This window comes from Columba livia, chromosome 23, assembly GCF_036013475.1.
Source record: "Columba livia isolate bColLiv1 breed racing homer chromosome 23, bColLiv1.pat.W.v2, whole genome shotgun sequence".
Lineage (NCBI taxonomy): Eukaryota > Metazoa > Chordata > Aves > Columbiformes > Columbidae > Columba > Columba livia.
The window spans coordinates 2,005,790-2,022,112 of record NC_088624.1 but is presented as its reverse complement, the minus strand read 5'-3'; the positions used below and the strand labels follow the sequence as shown (position 1 = coordinate 2,022,112).

The 16,323-nt window shown below is 47.8% G+C and overlaps 2 protein-coding genes and 1 long non-coding RNA gene across 4 annotated transcripts; 2 read left to right on the top strand and 1 right to left on the bottom strand.

Moving 5' to 3' along the window:
- The first annotated feature begins 362 nt into the window (after window positions 1–362).
- Window positions 363–9,751, top strand: ORMDL3 (ORMDL sphingolipid biosynthesis regulator 3). Its single transcript, XM_065039400.1, has 4 exons — window positions 363–521; window positions 3,865–4,071; window positions 5,481–5,632; window positions 5,771–9,751. Exons 2-4 carry the CDS (start codon window positions 3,898–3,900, stop codon window positions 5,904–5,906), a joined length of 462 nt encoding a protein of 153 aa, XP_064895472.1. The 5' UTR covers window positions 363–521; window positions 3,865–3,897; the 3' UTR covers window positions 5,907–9,751.
- A 133-nt stretch (window positions 9,752–9,884) lies between these two features.
- On the top strand, window positions 9,885–15,915 carry GSDMA (gasdermin A). 2 transcript variants are annotated; one of them, XM_005513762.3, is made up of 10 exons: window positions 9,885–10,448; window positions 11,489–11,732; window positions 11,892–12,102; window positions 12,201–12,366; window positions 12,462–12,555; window positions 12,999–13,046; window positions 13,315–13,469; window positions 13,640–13,790; window positions 14,450–14,523; window positions 15,091–15,915. In XM_005513762.3, the coding sequence occupies exons 2-10, from the start codon at window positions 11,528–11,530 to the stop codon at window positions 15,325–15,327; spliced, it is 1,341 nt and encodes a 446-aa protein (XP_005513819.2). In that variant the 5' UTR covers window positions 9,885–10,448; window positions 11,489–11,527; the 3' UTR covers window positions 15,328–15,915. The 2 variants fall into 2 exon arrangements, with proteins under 2 accessions (XP_005513819.2, XP_064895421.1); XM_065039349.1 differs by lacking the exon at window positions 9,885–10,448 and adding an exon at window positions 10,478–10,824.
- LOC110355503 (uncharacterized) lies at window positions 11,523–16,229 on the bottom strand. The gene is made up of 3 exons (XR_002408224.2): window positions 16,050–16,229; window positions 13,490–13,675; window positions 11,523–11,632 (listed from the first exon to the last, which is right to left on the bottom strand). It is a non-coding gene; the product is annotated as an uncharacterized LOC110355503 (long non-coding RNA).
- Between the last annotated feature and the right edge of the window lie 94 nt (window positions 16,230–16,323).

The window sequence follows — 16,323 nt, the reverse complement described above, 5'->3', positions numbered from 1 at the left end:
GGCGCAACTTGAGGCCGTTTCCTCTGCTCCTGGCGCTTGTTCCTGGGGAGCAGAGCCCGACCCCCCTGGCTCCAAGCTCCTTTCAGGCAGTTCAGAGATCAGAAGGTCTCCCCTCAGCTCCTGTTCTCCAGCTGAACCCCCAGGTCCCTCAGCCGCTCCATCACACTTGTGCTCCAGCCCCTCACCAGCTCCGTTCCCTTCTCTCCACTCGCTCCAGCACCTCGGGGTTTTTCATGAGGGATCCTCCCCCAGGGACGTGGTGCCCAGAGGAGCCGCCGGCCCCGAGCCCAGGACCCCCCTCGCCTCCCCGGCCCCGTTCCTGCGGCGGCCACCGCGGCCCCTGCCACGGGCTCCGGTGCGGGTGCTCCCGGGACTACAGCTCCCGTGGTGCCGGGCGGCGGGGCGGGCCGGGCCGCGGGGGCCGCCGGGAGCGCAGCCGGGTGCGCGGCGGAGGGAGCCCCGGCCCCGAGAGCCGAACCGAGCCGAGCCGGGCCGGGCCGGGCCGAGCGGGCGGAGCAGCGGTGAGTGCGGGGCCGGGGCCGGCGACTCTTCCCCGGGGCTGCGGGAGCGGCCCGAGAGCGGCGGGCCCGGCCGGGGAGGCCTCGCCCCCTCCCCGGGAACAGGCGGCGGCCGAGCCCCGGGCCCGGGGGTGGGGAAAGGGGCTTCGTGTGGGCCCCTCCGAGAGAAAAACGCACCGTAAATATCCTAAAGCAGCTGCGGGATGGGGGCAGAAAGCCCCGGGGCGGGGGGTCCCCGCGGTCCTGTGTGGGGACCCTGATCCCCCGCACAGCGTTCCCTGCGGGTCCCGACTTTCCCCCTAAATTAAGAATTTGAGTGAGGTAAAGCCCTGGCGGCTCCTGATCCCCAGCTGGGCCCTGGAGCTGCACCCCAAGTCTGGAGCTGCACCCCAAAGCTGTAGCCCCCACAACCCAGCCCCTCCAGGGCTCAGACCCGTTAAAGTCCATCGATGATCCAAGACGCGAAGCTGCACCGTCCGGGTCCCATCTCTCCTCTCAGCCACTTTGATGGACCCGATGCCATCACGCAAAGAAGGGTTTAAAATATTCATTTGCTTGGGAGATGGTGATGGCCGGTGCTGCCAGGGATGGGATCGCGGCTCCGCGGGACCATCATCAGCTCCGCAGGATCATAATCACGTTCTGGGAGCACTCAGGAAGATCAACCGAGCACCTGTGTCCTTGTTCCTCCCGAACAACGGGGTGCTGGGCCCAGGGTGCGATCCCCAGGCAGCTGAAGCACAAAGGGACGGGGACACGCGGCTGTCACGCTCCTCTAGGGACAGCAGCAAAGGAGCGGCGAAGGAGCCGGGCGCTGGTGCCAGGGATTCGGGCAGAGGTCGCGGGTCCTCCGGCAGCCGGCGGATGAGAAAGCGAGTGGGAAGCTGCATGTGTCGTTTTCTTTACCCGCTTCCTCAGAAATGGGGAGATGCTGTCACACCAGCTGCAGCCCCAAAACTTGACTCTTTCCCCCCAGAGCTGGTGGGGGAAGTTGGGAACAAAACACAAAAGGATGGGGCAGAGAAAGTGCTCAGCTCGGCCGCCGCCACGTGCCCTTTGCCTCTGCGCACAGCTCTGACTTTTCCTCTCTTTGCATGGACACCGTCCAACGCCAGCGCAGTCCTGGCCTATCCTCAGCACAGGACCGAACGCTTGAATTCTCCCTCTCTTGCAAGAATGAATTAGGTATCATTCCAAGAAAAGAGGGGGGCACCTGCTCAACCTCTCACTCCAAAGAGGAATCTTATTTTTTAACTGTTTATGAAACTCATTTTAAAGCCTCCGGTGAGACCAGTGATCGCCTTCCCTGGCCGGTCCGTTCCCACATCGGTCCCCCCACACCGGTGAGCCGTTCCAAGCCTCAGTTGTGCACAACTCGTCTCCTTTCTCCGCACAGCGATCTGTTCATGTTGGAGGATTATTCCTCACGCCTCTCTCCAACATTCTCTAGTCTAAACAAACCCCATTTTCCTTCAGTCTGTCCTTGCAGGTCGTGTTTTTCCTACACCTCTGCTCATTCTCACTCCTCTCCCCTGGACTCCCTCCAGCTCCTCCCAGAACTGGACACTATTCCAGCCGAGGTCTTTACCAATATTTAGGAGAATTATTTCCTCTGTCTGGCAGCCAGCACTCCTGTTTATGCATTCCTCAGGGCCGCTTGCGCTGCTTTTTGTTGTTGTTGCAACAATATGACTTTTTTGACCCATGTTCTGCTTCCCCGCAAGCCCTAGATTTCCTTCGGAAAGCCCTTAGGAATTGCACCAGATTAAGGATGGAGCTGCCAGGACTGAAGTGCTGAACTCTGGCTCTAGTCCTGCTTGCAGACCAAGCTTCAGGCTTTTCTCTGGAACATCCAGTAGCCAACGAGACAACAAGCGCTCTGCAGACTTGCCAACCTTTTTTCTGGTAACCAAAACCTCCAGACAGAAGGTCCCTGAGCGACACCTGGGTAGCAGAGGTAGGTGAGCATCTGTTCTGCTCACCGGGAGCCGCGGAGTCCAGCGTTGGCTTCGTGTCCTCACTCTGGGCAGGAACCGGGGGAAACGGCAGCTCCTGAAACAAGCCAGACCCAGCGCTCCGCGAGGGAATCGAGCAGCTGGCAGCGAGACGTGGCGTGTAATGTTGGATCTGGCTGGGAATCGCCTCCCGAGACCAAAGGCTGCGAGAGAGAACAGCAGCGGCATCTTCCAGCTGTGGGAACCAGAGCAGCGAAACCACCGGGCTGGATGTGAGGAAACAGCCCTCGCCTTGGGGTCCCGCACACACAGGGACAGGCTGCGTTATCAAACTGCATTTCCATGGGACACGGATAAAGATGAGTTTACACAAGAACTTCTCTGACTTCGATGTAAAGATATCCAAGCTTTACAGCAGTTCTAATTTGGGTTGTTTCCGGTAATCCTTGGAAATGGGTAAACCAGAGCTCCAGCCTTCCCACAAAGCCTAAAAGCTGTCTGACACCTGCCGCTCTCAGCCCAAAAAGCCACCGCGATACCTGTGCAGGGTGCAGGGCACCACTCCAAACCGCGAGGATGACACTGCCCTGCTTCCTCGCCTTCCTGCTATTGTTCAGGAAAAACAAAATCCGTTTTCCTCTTACGCAGCAGCTGCTCTTTCCAGGTAGGGGAAGAGCCAGCTCCTCTGCAGCTCTTGCCACCAAAATATCCTCCTGATGCACTTTTCTGTGTTATCTCCAACTTTGATGTTCCTCAAGAAGAATCTCATTCCTTCCCTGCGGGGGAATTTTTTTGATGCTTTGACTGTAATCTTAAATTGGAAGGCAAAACGCATGAGCCAGACCAGGAGAGCAGCAAAGCCTCTAGAGCCGTGCAGAACCCTCTTAAATTAGCTGAACTAATTAGGAGATCTGCTGATACAGAGCTGCCGTGCCTTTACTCTGCAAATACCTGTGTTCTTTTCCGAGTTTAAGGTATGCCACACCTCTAAAAAATGCAAGCAGCTTCATATGCTGAGTGCTTCCACTATTAACACTGTGATGAGGACTTAAGAAGCGCTTAAAAGTATTGGTTTAAGTCTTTGTCAGGCAATTGCAGGACTGAACCTTGACATGTCGGTTCCAGGAAAGCATTTCAGCAGATCACAAGTAGCTTCTGTCACAGACAGGCTTCCAACGCATTATTCCCAAATCTCCATCGCTCCCGGATTTACCTTCCCCTCAGGAACATCAGCTCTACAAACGAAAACAATGAGGTGCAGAGAAGTCAACAGACTTGTGTTTTTCTCTAGCAAACAACAAGATTTCGGGGTTGCTTAACAGCCAGACGGCGCTGTGCTCCATGCCCACGGTGCTTACCGTGATCCGAGCACTGACCCGACTCTGCTTTAGTTCCAGGGGTGCCCGTTCGACACAAGAGCCAACATGAACGTGGGAACAGCGCACAGCGAGGTGAACCCCAACACCCGCGTCATGAACAGCCGCGGCATCTGGCTGTCCTACATCCTCGGCATCGGGCTGCTGCACGTCGTGCTCCTGAGCATCCCCTTCTTCAGCGTCCCCGTGGTTTGGACTCTGACCAACATCATTCACAACATGGTAAGGGAACAGCGTGGCTGGTTTGGCTCCCTAGGGCACAGAGAGGTCACCTCTCAGCACCGGCTGCTCTTCTGAGAGCAATCTAGTAAGGTTCTTGTCAAAACAATTCCTTTCTCTGTATTTCTAAAGACACAGGGTAAGTTACTCAACCTCCACCCCTCAGACTGCACCTTTGCCTCTAGGCCATATATTTAAATCCAGCCTAGGCAGATGAGACAGCAAACATCTGGTGAGGCTGCTCAGAGGGGACGCGGCATTCATTTGCCTGCTGGGTAAGTCCCTTTGTCACAGAGGAATAGCTGTGACAGGGCAGAGAAGCTGGCAGGACAGCCTTCACTTTATATAAACTGAATCGGCCTCATCAGAGGTAAGAAAACAAGACTAAAACTCAAACTTTGCTCTGCTTAAAGTAAAAACTTAGTCCAGGAACAACTTCTCCCCTTCTAAGGATCAGGTACCCAGATGAACGGGTGTCACAGTGCTGTGCTGGGACAAGGGCACGTGGGTTCCCTGGGTTTAATGTCTCGCTTCCGCGCCTCCGCCATCCCACTGCACAGGTCTCAGCACGTTTGGGTCCGAGAGCTGAGGAGCAGATGTCTCAGCCCTTCACCCTCAGGCCTAAGGGGCAAAATGCTTCAGAACTTCAGCAATCAATTTTATATCCTTTATTTTAAATAGTGTCTCAGCCTGAGAATATTCCAGAGACAACCGTACTGGGGACTCTCATGCTAATGTTATTTGCATCTTGCGGGGAGGGGGGGAAGGGCAAAACGCAATAATAAAAACCCACAAAAGTCACCATGTAGAGCTGCTTGGAGTTCTGTTCACAAGGCGCCTGCTGTTCATCCAGCTCCTTCCCCTTCTCTGGCAGCCTAAACAATTCCTGGGAACAGAAAGGAGTTTAAAGACCAGCAATGGCAATACTTAAAAAAACCCCACATGACGTAGCCAAACACTCGGTTTATCTGTGACCGGGGCTCCATTTCAAGAGGTTAACTCGCAATCAGGGCGGTAACAAACCCTCGCTGCCCACAGCTCTGCCAGCACTTTTTTAGAACGCGTAGGGCATTGCTGTTGCATGGTAGAGCGAGTCCACACTCATCTGCTGATCCTGGAGATCTGTGGGCTGTGATCTTGCAACCACCTTCTTGGCTTAAGCCCAGGAGTTGAACCAGAGGCCTCAGGTGCAACAGCCAAGCCTGAACCAGCAGCTTTTCTTCCTTCCTCGCTCTCGCTGCTTCGTTAGCTGCTGCGAGTTGCAGCAGTGACGATGCGATACGTCCCTCTAGCGGAACCACGCGCCGGTGCAAGCTCCCGCAGCCGCGCTGTTGGTGAAGCTGAACGTTTGTGGTGGCGAGGGGCGCAGAGAACCCTCCGAGCGCTTCACAACGCGTTTGTGTTTGCTGCAGAGCATGTACATCTTCCTACACACCGTGAAGGGAACTCCCTTTGAGACTCCGGACCAGGGGAGGGCCCGGCTGCTGACGCACTGGGAGCAGATGGACTACGGCGTGCAGTTCACGGCGTCGCGCAAGTTCCTGACCATCATGCCCATTGTCCTGTGAGTATTTCGGGGCAGCTGAGCCGCCTCACACGTTTGTACCCATCAAGGCTCCTGCTGCACGTGCTGCCCTGGGAAACAAAACGGCAAAGCGCTGTAATTCAGTCTCCCCTCTCCCTCTGTTCCTCTCCTTTCCAGGTATTTTCTAACCAGCTTTTACACCAAGTACGACCGGATACACTTCGTAATCAACACTATCTCCCTTATGAGCGTCCTGATCCCCAAACTGCCTCAGTTTCACGGAGTCCGGATCTTTGGGATCAACAAGTACTGAACTGCGTGGCTGGAGCGCACGGAAGAGGAACAGGGGAGAGGGGGAAGTTCCTTCTCTCTACTCCTGTTTCTTCGCCCCTGCGCACACTGGGATGTAATTTCACAGCGGCTGTTTAACTGCAGTATCCAATAGACATAAACCGCATGCTGGATCCTCATGCCCAATAAATCTAAACAAGCTCCAGAGTAGAGTTTAGCGCAGAGCAGGATGCGTATGACACTGGATGTCTTTTATTCCAGCGTCATAAATAGATGCAGATACACTGAGACTTCAAGGTACAACGAGGATGAATTCTGGGGAGATTTTCATCTATCCCAGACATCGAATGAATAGGGATGAGGGGAAAAGCTTTTAGTGCTGGTACTATTGCTGTGGTAAATGCACTTTAAAATAGATTTCCCTTTCTGAAGCTAGGTGCTTTAAGCGATATGCGGGGGAAATTCAAAGGGATACAACCAGACTTTCCCAATACTTGATTGTTTCGAGGTTTGAGTTCCATTTTTGGGCAGGGGAAGAGAAAGAGAGATTTTTATTTTGCAATCCTTTGTGGCACTGAGAAAGGAAGGTCTTTTACTAAGAACAGTACAGGAAGGAAGGACCTGCAATTTGACAGAGGTTCACTTTTCTACAGCACCATTCGTGTAGTTCAGGGAAAAAGTCAATAGATCCTAAATCATACTTGTTATTTTCAGCTTCTACCCGAATCTGCCTGGGTGACTCTGCACAAGCAGCAGAGTGAACTGACCAAGAGAAGGATGCTGTGGGTCACTGAAAATAACACATTATTTCATACAGGAACAAAATTGAGCCTTTTTCCCATAAAGTTACCACCTGAATAAAGCAGGTTTAGGTTTCCTGACCGAGATAGCTTTCCACTGTTCAAAGCAATCTGGTTTTCTTTTGGGTTGTGTGCTGGAGGAAACGTGTTTTTTCCTCATGCTTCCCCTGTAAACTCACGAAAACCTGTCTTTTTTGTTGTCTTAGTGCTTATATTGTCTCACACTTTTGACAATGGTATAAACATTTTAAATAGTCTATATTTTGTTCCTGCATTAGCTGATTCTAGCTTTAGAGGTCATAGTGGATATTGTCGAGTTCTTTTTGATGGCCTGAGTGTAGGTTTGGATACTTCAGGTTTGGATACAAGATCTTGTATTCCTCCATGTGTAATTTTAGGCAAGCCGCTTTACTTCTCTATCTCAGACTTAATCATTTCTTACAAGACTGCTGCAGAGAAGGGAGAAACATCTAGCGTACCTCAGAGGGCCGCTGGAATGCATAGAGAATCATTACCTAATATGTTGGAGAAGCGGAAATATTTTAAGTGAAAAGGAAGTTTTCAAGAAGGTCAAAAAAAGAGTCTGGCTTGATACCCGAGTGCTGTTCTCCAGCGAGGGAGTTTGACAGATGTGCAATTTACTTGACAGGTTAAACCTCTTAACCACCATGACATAAGGACTGCTGCTTTAGATAAGGTACTATATACCCTAAAGCGAATATACTCTTTAAGCTACTAGACAATGACTTTTTAAAAAAAATAGATATTGTTTTCAAAATAAGAGAGATTTCATCAATCAGCGAAGTACCTTTGAAAGGGCTGAGGAGCGGGGAGTGTCGACGCCCTCAGAGCTGCAGCGCGGCGGCGAAGGCTGTACCTGTAACGCAGGCTGGATGCGGCTTAACAGACCTGAACGTCTGCCCGCAGGCACAACTTCCACGCCAGTGGTCAATCTCCAAAGGAAAGAAAACTAGTTATTTATTTTCCTAGAATACAAAGAGAAAAACATCAACTTTTTTCTGCAACAGTGGCTATATGCTTAAAAGCATTACTCCTATATAGACAGACATATACTGGGTATTTCTAAGTATATGCACATTACAAAGTCAAAGCAGTTTTGATATTTTTAGCAGAAGTATAAATGGAAGGGGGGGTCAGCTCTTCTCGACGAAGTACAGCACTTCAGTTCCCTGACGGCCTCAGCATTACAGCAGCTGAGGATCTGGACATGTTATTTGTGCTCTTATCTGACACTATGGACACCTGATTCTGTTTTGTTAAATTAAAGATCAACTGTAAAACAGAACGGGATTATTAATTTCTCAAAAGGTAGTTTTTAGAGCCTAAAAACTTCTTGTTAGGCAAAGCCTTAATTCTGATAGTAAGCTTTTCTGATTTACCTTGTTCACACAAATGATTAAAATAGACTTTATATAGATATGCGTTACATGGCAAATTATTTTCTTTACAACACAGGGATAGTATTTTTGCTGCGGAGTAATTAATCCAATCAAGGAAAACATAAATGAAAGCTGGAGAAATATGGAAAGAGGTGAGAGAGTTGAAGGAAGATTTTGTTAGTAATGTGGTGTGTTAAGTATCTACATAAAATTAATAATTACTTGAACAATTATACATCTGATAATGTCTTCCTTAAGATCCCATCTTAAGGGTAGGTATCAGAATTAATCAAACATAGAAAGGAAACCATAAGTTAATTGTAATTAAACCGCAGTTGCAATTGCTCGAGCCGCCCTCGTGCGCCAGTCGTGTGGCTCCTTCCCGTCAGTGTCACGGGAGCGAGCGGTACCCAAGCAAATCTCTGATCGTCCCCACCACAGCGGTGTGGAGGTCACAGACACGGCTCCGCAGCTCCTGGAACCCCGTACTGAAACCACTTCTGGTTCGTTTGCGTTTGTTAAATTCATCTAGTTGTGAGTTCGGCACTCAAAAGGCTTATCTTGAGCCAAACAAGTTGAAGGGCAGAGTCAAAACACTGATGAGATAACTAGTTTCTGAGAAAAGGGCGGCATGGACAAGTCGAGGGATTTTCAGACGCGCACTTGCAGCAATCCAGGGTGAAGTTCACCTTTGCGTGGAGAACCAGAATGCCAGTGCAAAAACTGCCCGTTCATTCATTTAGACTGGAGAACTTTCTGCAAGTACCTGCATGAAGGAGATAAGTGTTTGTTACTGGTTTTAAATGGGACTTTGATCACGTCGCTCTTGACAGATTTTCCTCTCAAACTTGTACTGACTTCTCCTAGAGTGACTAGGGCAGCCTGGAGAATTAAAGGCGGGCTCTGACCTGTGGCTGAGGAACAATTACTGGGCAAGCAAGTACTTAAAATGCTTTTCTGTTTTGTTCTGCCGTGAATGGCAAAGGAGAAAAGCTTCTGAAAAAGAAGCCGCTCCTCTGTCCCATCCTGTCCTGGGCAAAGCCTCTCCCAGGCCACTACAAGACCACACGTGTGTTTGCACGGTGTGGCAGCCGCTGCACCAGGAAAGCCAGAAAATCGAGCACCACCAGCCCAATGCCTCCAATTTAGGGATCCTGTCTTGCGACTTGTTTAACGTAGCTCGTGGGATGTCATACGGTCCAGCCCTTCGCAGGAAGAAGCCTTGAAAAAATAAAAAGCCCAAAATCTGGGACTACTTCATTTCCGAGTACTTAATTTTTTAAAATAAATGTTTAATTTTTTGTTTGTTTTAATAGAAGCATGGTACTGGCCCTCAAAAAGGAGACAGCAGCTGGTTACCATTGTTAACATATTGATATTTCTCGTTACAACTTGTATTGCTTTGTCATTGCCTATAATATCTTTTTAAGCATGCGAGTGGTTGTGTATATGTATCCTCCTTGGATCAGTTTAAATTAGTTGGGTTTTTTTAATGGAACTTTCTGACATTGTACATAGTTTTAGGGTTTTTTTTTCCTGTAGCCCTTCTTTTTGCTGTGTATACAGAAGTCTCATGTAGAGAACTTTCTAAAAAAGTGTGAATATTTTTATTACTCCTTTGTACAGTATTCTAAGAGAAACTAATAAAGTAAGTATTCATGTAAAAAGCTTTTGTTTGATTCATTGGATTTTTAAACGGACAGGTTTTGCTTTTAAACAAGTGTGGCAAATTAATTGTATATAGCAATTCCAAGGCCACCAAGTGACCGGTTGCAGTGAAGCAAAGAGCTTGTAGCCCACCGCATGGATCCCTGCGCAGGAAACGGCACCCGTGAGGCACAGGAACCCTCTGCCGCTGACAACTAATGGGCGTGTGCACCACTCGTCAATAAAAGTTAATTATTAAGTGTCTCCAGTGACATAACACTGTCCCTTTGCCTACACCGCACCACCCTAATTAGCTTGCTCACAGGTTTAGTGAAATTCTCTGGAATCGGAACACACTGTTCCTCATCCTAACAGATCAGAAGTATAAATGAAAACCAGAACCATGCTAGAAATTAAACAAATCTTATAGGAATGATGCATCTGTAGAAGCAGTTAAAGTCCACAGCCGCTGTAACAGATCTTGAGAGGGTGACTTAGGTCGATGACTGACGCTTTTTGGAGGAAGAATTACACAAGCAACAGGCTTTTTTGTGCCCTAATCTAGCAGATGCTTCCGGACTTCTGCCCAGAGAAGCGGGGAGAGCGCGTTTCGCCAGCCCCGCAGCATTAAAGAGGCCACGGCGCTCCGATTCACAGCGGATTGCTCTGCGCATCGCCCACCCACCGTGAACGAGAAGCCGCTCGCTCCACAAACAGGCAAGTACATTTTTTAAGAGCTTTCGGTACAGAAGAGGGGTGGAGCAAACTGTTGAGTGTTCTTGTTTAGTGTTTAGGTCTTTTTAAAGTCTCCCAAGGGAATGAGTCCTGTAGGTGCTGCTAAAACGGCCCCACGCAAGACTAATTCACATCAGCAGCTCCATCGCCAACAACGCACCATCCTTTGTGTTGCGAGAGTTCTGCTCTCTGGAAGAATCGGACTAAGTCAGTCTCTTTTTTAGACCCCTGTGGGAAGATATCCCCCCCACATCTGCTCATCTGAACTGTAAACAGGGATCAGTGTCTCTTCCCCAACCAGACTTGATAAAGTCGGGTGCAGCAGAGGGAAAAGACCTGCACGTTTTTTTACCTCTCGGTAAGTACAGGAAATTTTTGCATTTGTAGATCCAAGTTCATCGTATCTCACATATGCTGACTGGAGCAAGAAGCAATATCGAAACTCTGGACTAAAACCAAGCTGCAACAGGAAATGAACAGGGATTTTTTCTTCTGCCTCTCAGCCATCCATCTCTCCACTGCGGGGGATACAGGCAGAGCAGCAGGACATACCCAAGCAGCTGTGCTGGGATGATACCTTTTTTAATATCTTTTGGAGGAGATTTGCCATTGAACAAGCTCTCCTAACTTCCCCCCTCAACCCAGTATTCACTTCTCAGCACTTTTACTTCCCTGCAGTAAGACTTTGACGAAACCATTTTTCTAACACTCTCTTTCAAAACAACGCTAAACCGCTCCTGACCACTAAGCAACGAGATGCATGAGGAAAAAACACTGAAGCAGTAAAAAAAACAGCAAGAAATTGCTCAATCTTTTTTCTTTTTAAATCTCAGGGCAATGCATTAATTATCCCTTATATGCAATTCCTGTGAAAGGTGTGTTCTTGTACTAATGTGAGCAGTTTGGGGTTATTATTGGTTTTTAAAAGTTCTTTGTAATTAAAAGTACCAGTTATTTTCTTACAACCATCTGCTTGTATCTTTAAAGTCATTTTGCTTAACTTGTCTTGTATCTTTCCTAAGGCACAAGTTCAGTTCAAAAATTCATCCAGCCACAGCAGGATGTTTAAAAAACTCACCGAATCCATAGTAAATCAGTTGGATCCAAAAGGAAACCTGGTTCCAGTTCCCAGCTTCTCAGACCATGAATATTTCAGACCCCTCTGTCTAGTGAAAAGAAAAAGAAAAAGCATATTCCACCTATTTCCCCGCTATGAGCTGACACATTACAGGCTCGACAACATGCTGCTGCCTAGAGAAGGCATAGGTAAAGCTCACATTTATCATTCTTTACAATTTCCACAGACAAAACATTTGAATCATTTGTGTGTGAACTCTACCATGTTTCACATTTCTTGTGTGCACAATAGTTATCATACTGAGCCTGTGTAATCAATTCTTAAGCTAATGCATCAAATTATTTCAGAGCCACTCTTTGCCAACGGAGGGGATAGAGATTCAAGCAAATTTACACTCAAAATAAGCAGCAGCGACAGAGTTGATGGGAGTCTAAGTGTTCCTGCGGACCGTGCAAGCACAGGGGTGACAGGAGCTGCCTCCTCGTCCCAAGCGTGGTCCATCACGCTGCAGAAGAACCGCATCCCACTAGCAGAACTTGATGCACTGCAAGCAAAAAGGTACAGCAGACACAGAGGGAGAACGTGCCCTCTGGTCATCGTCCTTTGACCCCACACCAGGTCACGCAATGGTTTATCGCATCCTTTTTCTCTTTTAGAAAGCTGGATATGAATCACACCTTCATTCAACAACTAAAGAAATCACAGCAGGTTTTATACGTGGTTCACGAAACAATTGAAGCCTCTGAGGAGACGAGCTACGAGGAGCGCACCGAGGCGGGGGGGGGCTTCATGGCCAAGTTTTACGCCAAGTTTAACGTGAAGGTTTGATTTCTCTTCAGCCTCTGGAATCAGTCCTTCCCGAACATCTGCAAGCCATCCAGGCCTGGTAACAGATTCTTTTATTTTTCATCGACCAGGGCACCACAGTGAAAAAACAAAGCATGACTATACCCAAGGGCTGCACCTTGGCCTTCAGGGCAATCCAGCTGGGGATTACAGATGAATCGTGGTGTAAGTAGCCTCCAAAAATTACCTACTCCTGTTGAAAAACAGCACAGAGGACAGAGCTTTGTTCTGTTTTCCTGCTCAAATGAAAAGAGCCAGGGAGAAAAGAGGGTGACTGACCCTTCAGCGGGAAGACCGGTGTAAAAGATGCTTATGTTGGGCAGGTAGAAAAAGGAGGGGCCTGAGATCCACAAAACGGCTGCAGGATTTTACAGCCCACATTCTGTTTGCTTCCCCTGTGCTTCCCGACAAGCCGTCATTTTAATTTACTCATATTTTAACATGCTTATTGGCCAATACGGACTCCAACACGAGGCACGTGATGGTAGTGAATGAGGTGTAGGAATAAGGAATTTTAAATTAACAGGCAGAAGATGGTAAAAGAAAAATATAGAAAAATATTTAAAGCTGGAATTTAAGTCAACAATGTCCTTTTTATCCTTCTACAGATCTTACCTATTTCCCATATGTAACTAGAACAATGTTTGTATCTGATGGTAAGTAATGGATTTTATTACTTATACTATTTTTACCTGCTTTGGGTAAAACAGAATCTTTCGGGACAAACAAAACTACCAGAAGCAACGTGTTTACTGTCGAGTACTGCCTATTACCTGAGACATGACAACTGTCCAACTCAAATCTGCATATTTCGTTTGAAAATATCCATAGAAATGGTTCAAATTCTAAATTTAGGGGTGCCAGTGAACTTCCCGTGGGATTGCCTAGTTTACAAGTGACATATTTGTACACTCTGATTTTCAGGTTCCCCACCAGGAAAATTAGGAGAAGTGGAGGTAGAACTTCTAGAGAATTGTCAAATTCTCTCCACGCTGTCTCCTGATCTGCTCGGCGTATTTTTAAAAGCCATCAAGGCTGCCATGAGAGACAGGAACCTCTTTCAAGAGCTGACCCAGAAAGTAAGCAAAGTTCTTCTTACCGCCAGGATTTATAAATACAGAGATATCCAGAATTGCACCTCTTGCCCTCAGAAGTTATTTCTCCTGTGCCACAACGAGTGATCCAAAAATCCTTTACTCAGCAGATCTCTCCTCTTAAATCCTGATGTTTCCTTTCCTTATCCCCCTAGATGGAAGCAGTTCTTCATGACACTGGTGGTTCTGGGCTGGAAACAGAAAGCCCAGAATTAAAAGAGCTGCTGAGCAGCTTACAGAATTCTTCAAGGGATCTTCTCCTTGAGCTGGCAAGAGCAATCGCCTACACTCTGGATGCGTTAGATGGTAAGGACGGCTGGCCATTTAAACAGCTAAATCAGTAGCACCAGAATATATTAAAACCAACATATTAATATATTGTTCCCACCAACAAGACTAGCAGAATATAGAAAACTTACAGAGCGAGAGACACTTGCAGAGGATTTATGTAAATTAATTTCTTAAACTGTGGGAATGAAGGTGGTTTATGCCGAGAGCACAAAAGAGTCGCAGAGCAGCGACTGCCGGGAGCGTCACACCGAATTACCACTCAGGCCGGGAAAAGAGGGCTTGAAATCAGAACTAAAATGTGGGGAAAGAAGGCAAGATCACCTTACAGAGAGAGCAGTCCAAACTCCAGAGTTCTTTTCCCAAGGCTGCCACAAGATACGGCTTGAATTCCCCCCTCAACTGCTTTGGTCTCTACATTTGATATTATCACCATTGGTACCCACAGTAACAGCCATATTTGTCTCACAGGGAGGCTGCACTAATAATTTAGCTTAAAATATCTAAAGAACTTTTGACTGAACAGGCATTCTTTGCAAGATAGTTCATGGTCAACCCTCCCCATCTGGTCAGCTGCCTCTGAAACACTGATGGGGGTTTTTGGTACAAACCTGTTTTATTATATAAATATCCTGTTTATTATATAAATATCCTGTTTTATTATAATAACTCTGCAGCGCTAACAGAGGATCAGCTGGTGCTGTTGCTGGAGGCTTTGGAAGAGAAGATTTTGCCCCAATGGCTTAAGCTGGTGAGAACAAACACAAATCACGTGTGGCTCAAAATGAAGGGGTGGGAGGAGTGTTATTTTAAGTAAAGCAACATTTAGATGGTGATATAGGCAGCAGCATCACAACTTTAGGTAACACTGGGAAGAAGGAAAGGAATGATCACTTCAACCTTGGCAAGGATCAAAATACTCACTTCAAGAGAAATCACCCCAAGACCTGAATACCTCAGGTGTCTAACAACTGCTTTGTTGATGATAAATATTACATTAGACACAGCTGATCCCCATTTTTCTTGAAATAGCAGTCAGAATTTTCTGGCTGCTTTGGCTCCAGATTTAAAAAACAACCAAACAAAACCACTACAACTTTAATTTCTTGGACATAACTAATTCACAAGAAACTGGGGACTGAATACATGAGCAATAGTGTTATTAGGGTGAAAAGGCCCATATATAAATTTGGATTACGTAGCGTGCCTGTAAGATGGTAAAGCACTCCATAAGTCAAAGAGATAATTTACTTAACGACTTCCACAGATGAGAGTATTAAAATACTGACTTTGCTCTTTCTTTGTCATTACTGTGAAGGTTGAGAGCATCCTGGAGCACGACATAGAAGACACAACAGGGCCGTTCAGCGTGGATCCCGCTTTGCTCTCCTTCCCACAGGAGAAGGGACAAGAATTAACCATTGCCCTGGTTGGGATGAGCAGAGTGAAGCTCCAGAAGGACGGATCTGCTGCCTGTATGGACAACGCCTTCCCAGCCATCGCGGCCCTGTACGTGTCTCTGTACGTCCTCAGCTTTCTGAGCAACTCAGATTAGGTTACACACACCCTCCCATTTCAAGGGAATCGCTTGACAATGCACGTGAAAGTCTCTTCCTGCAAAAGCCAGACCCTCTCTCTGAATTTTACCCTGCTACATAGGTTAGGAATTCCTTATTAAGACTTAGCGCTGATTTAAAATGAGTGAGGAAAACCAGAGTTAGGGCAAGAAAACTCCTTATGGAAGCCAGTTAAAAAAAAGATGGATTTTTTCCCTCCCCACATCTGAACGCAGAGTGAAAAACCCACAGCCCATGCAAGGGTGGCAGCTGCACTTTGTGTGATCCTGGTCATGCTAAAAACCACCAGCACACTGCTTATGCGCTCAATAACGCACAAAGGAATAAGTCAACAATAATTCATTTACCCTGGCCACACTTGTGACACCTGTGTGACTCAGTAAGCTGTTCAGCATTAAAAAGCTGTGGGACCTCTGAGCCTTTTAATGATGCCCACCTGGCAAACTGCACCTCCACTACACAATTACTCACTCCACCAGCAAGATATAAATGATAGCATTGCAAAACAACGTAACAAATACTTAGATTATGACTTTATAAATAAAGCTAATTATTTTCTTACTAGATAACTAGGCATTCTAAGGGGTAATCTTTTAATCAGGAGAGTATTTTCAGTCACTCAGTGACTCTCCTCAGACTCAGAGCCTGGGCAGGACCTCCAGGGGAGAGGTTGCCCTCAGTAAGGCATAGTGCTGCTTACCAAGCTGGTGACCGATGGCTCTGCGGGCACCGCCAGCACAAGGGGCTTAGCCACACTACGTACCGGCGATGAGGGGAGAGCGGCCCCGGCCCGAGCCCCTCAAATACGGGAACGGCGACCGACCCCCGGCGCCGCGGCCGCCGCCCTCGCACCTCTCCTCAGAGAGGAGCGTTCGCGCATGCGCGGGAAACTAGCGGGAAGAGCCGAGCGGCGTGCGGAAATATCCGAGCGCCTGACGGAAATACTCGAGCGTTTGACGGAAACACCCGAGCGC

What these genes read in the sequence shown, in the direction of transcription:
- ORMDL3 (XM_065039400.1), top strand. Translation starts at nt 3,898, where the DNA reads ATGAACGTGGGAACAGCGCACAGCGAGGTGAACCCCAACACCCGCGTC. An exon ending in CCAACATCATTCACAACATG is followed by an intron (nt 4,072 to 5,480) that starts GTAAGGGAACAG and finishes TGTTTGCTGCAG; the next exon opens with AGCATGTACATCTTCCTACA. An exon ending in ACCATCATGCCCATTGTCCT is followed by an intron (nt 5,633 to 5,770) that starts GTGAGTATTTCG and finishes TCTCCTTTCCAG; the next exon opens with GTATTTTCTAACCAGCTTTT.
- GSDMA (XM_005513762.3), top strand. Translation starts at nt 11,528, where the DNA reads ATGTTTAAAAAACTCACCGAATCCATAGTAAATCAGTTGGATCCAAAA. An exon ending in GATGCACTGCAAGCAAAAAG is followed by an intron (nt 12,103 to 12,200) that starts GTACAGCAGACA and finishes TTTCTCTTTTAG; the next exon opens with AAAGCTGGATATGAATCACA. An exon ending in TTCAAGAGCTGACCCAGAAA is followed by an intron (nt 13,470 to 13,639) that starts GTAAGCAAAGTT and finishes TTATCCCCCTAG; the next exon opens with ATGGAAGCAGTTCTTCATGA.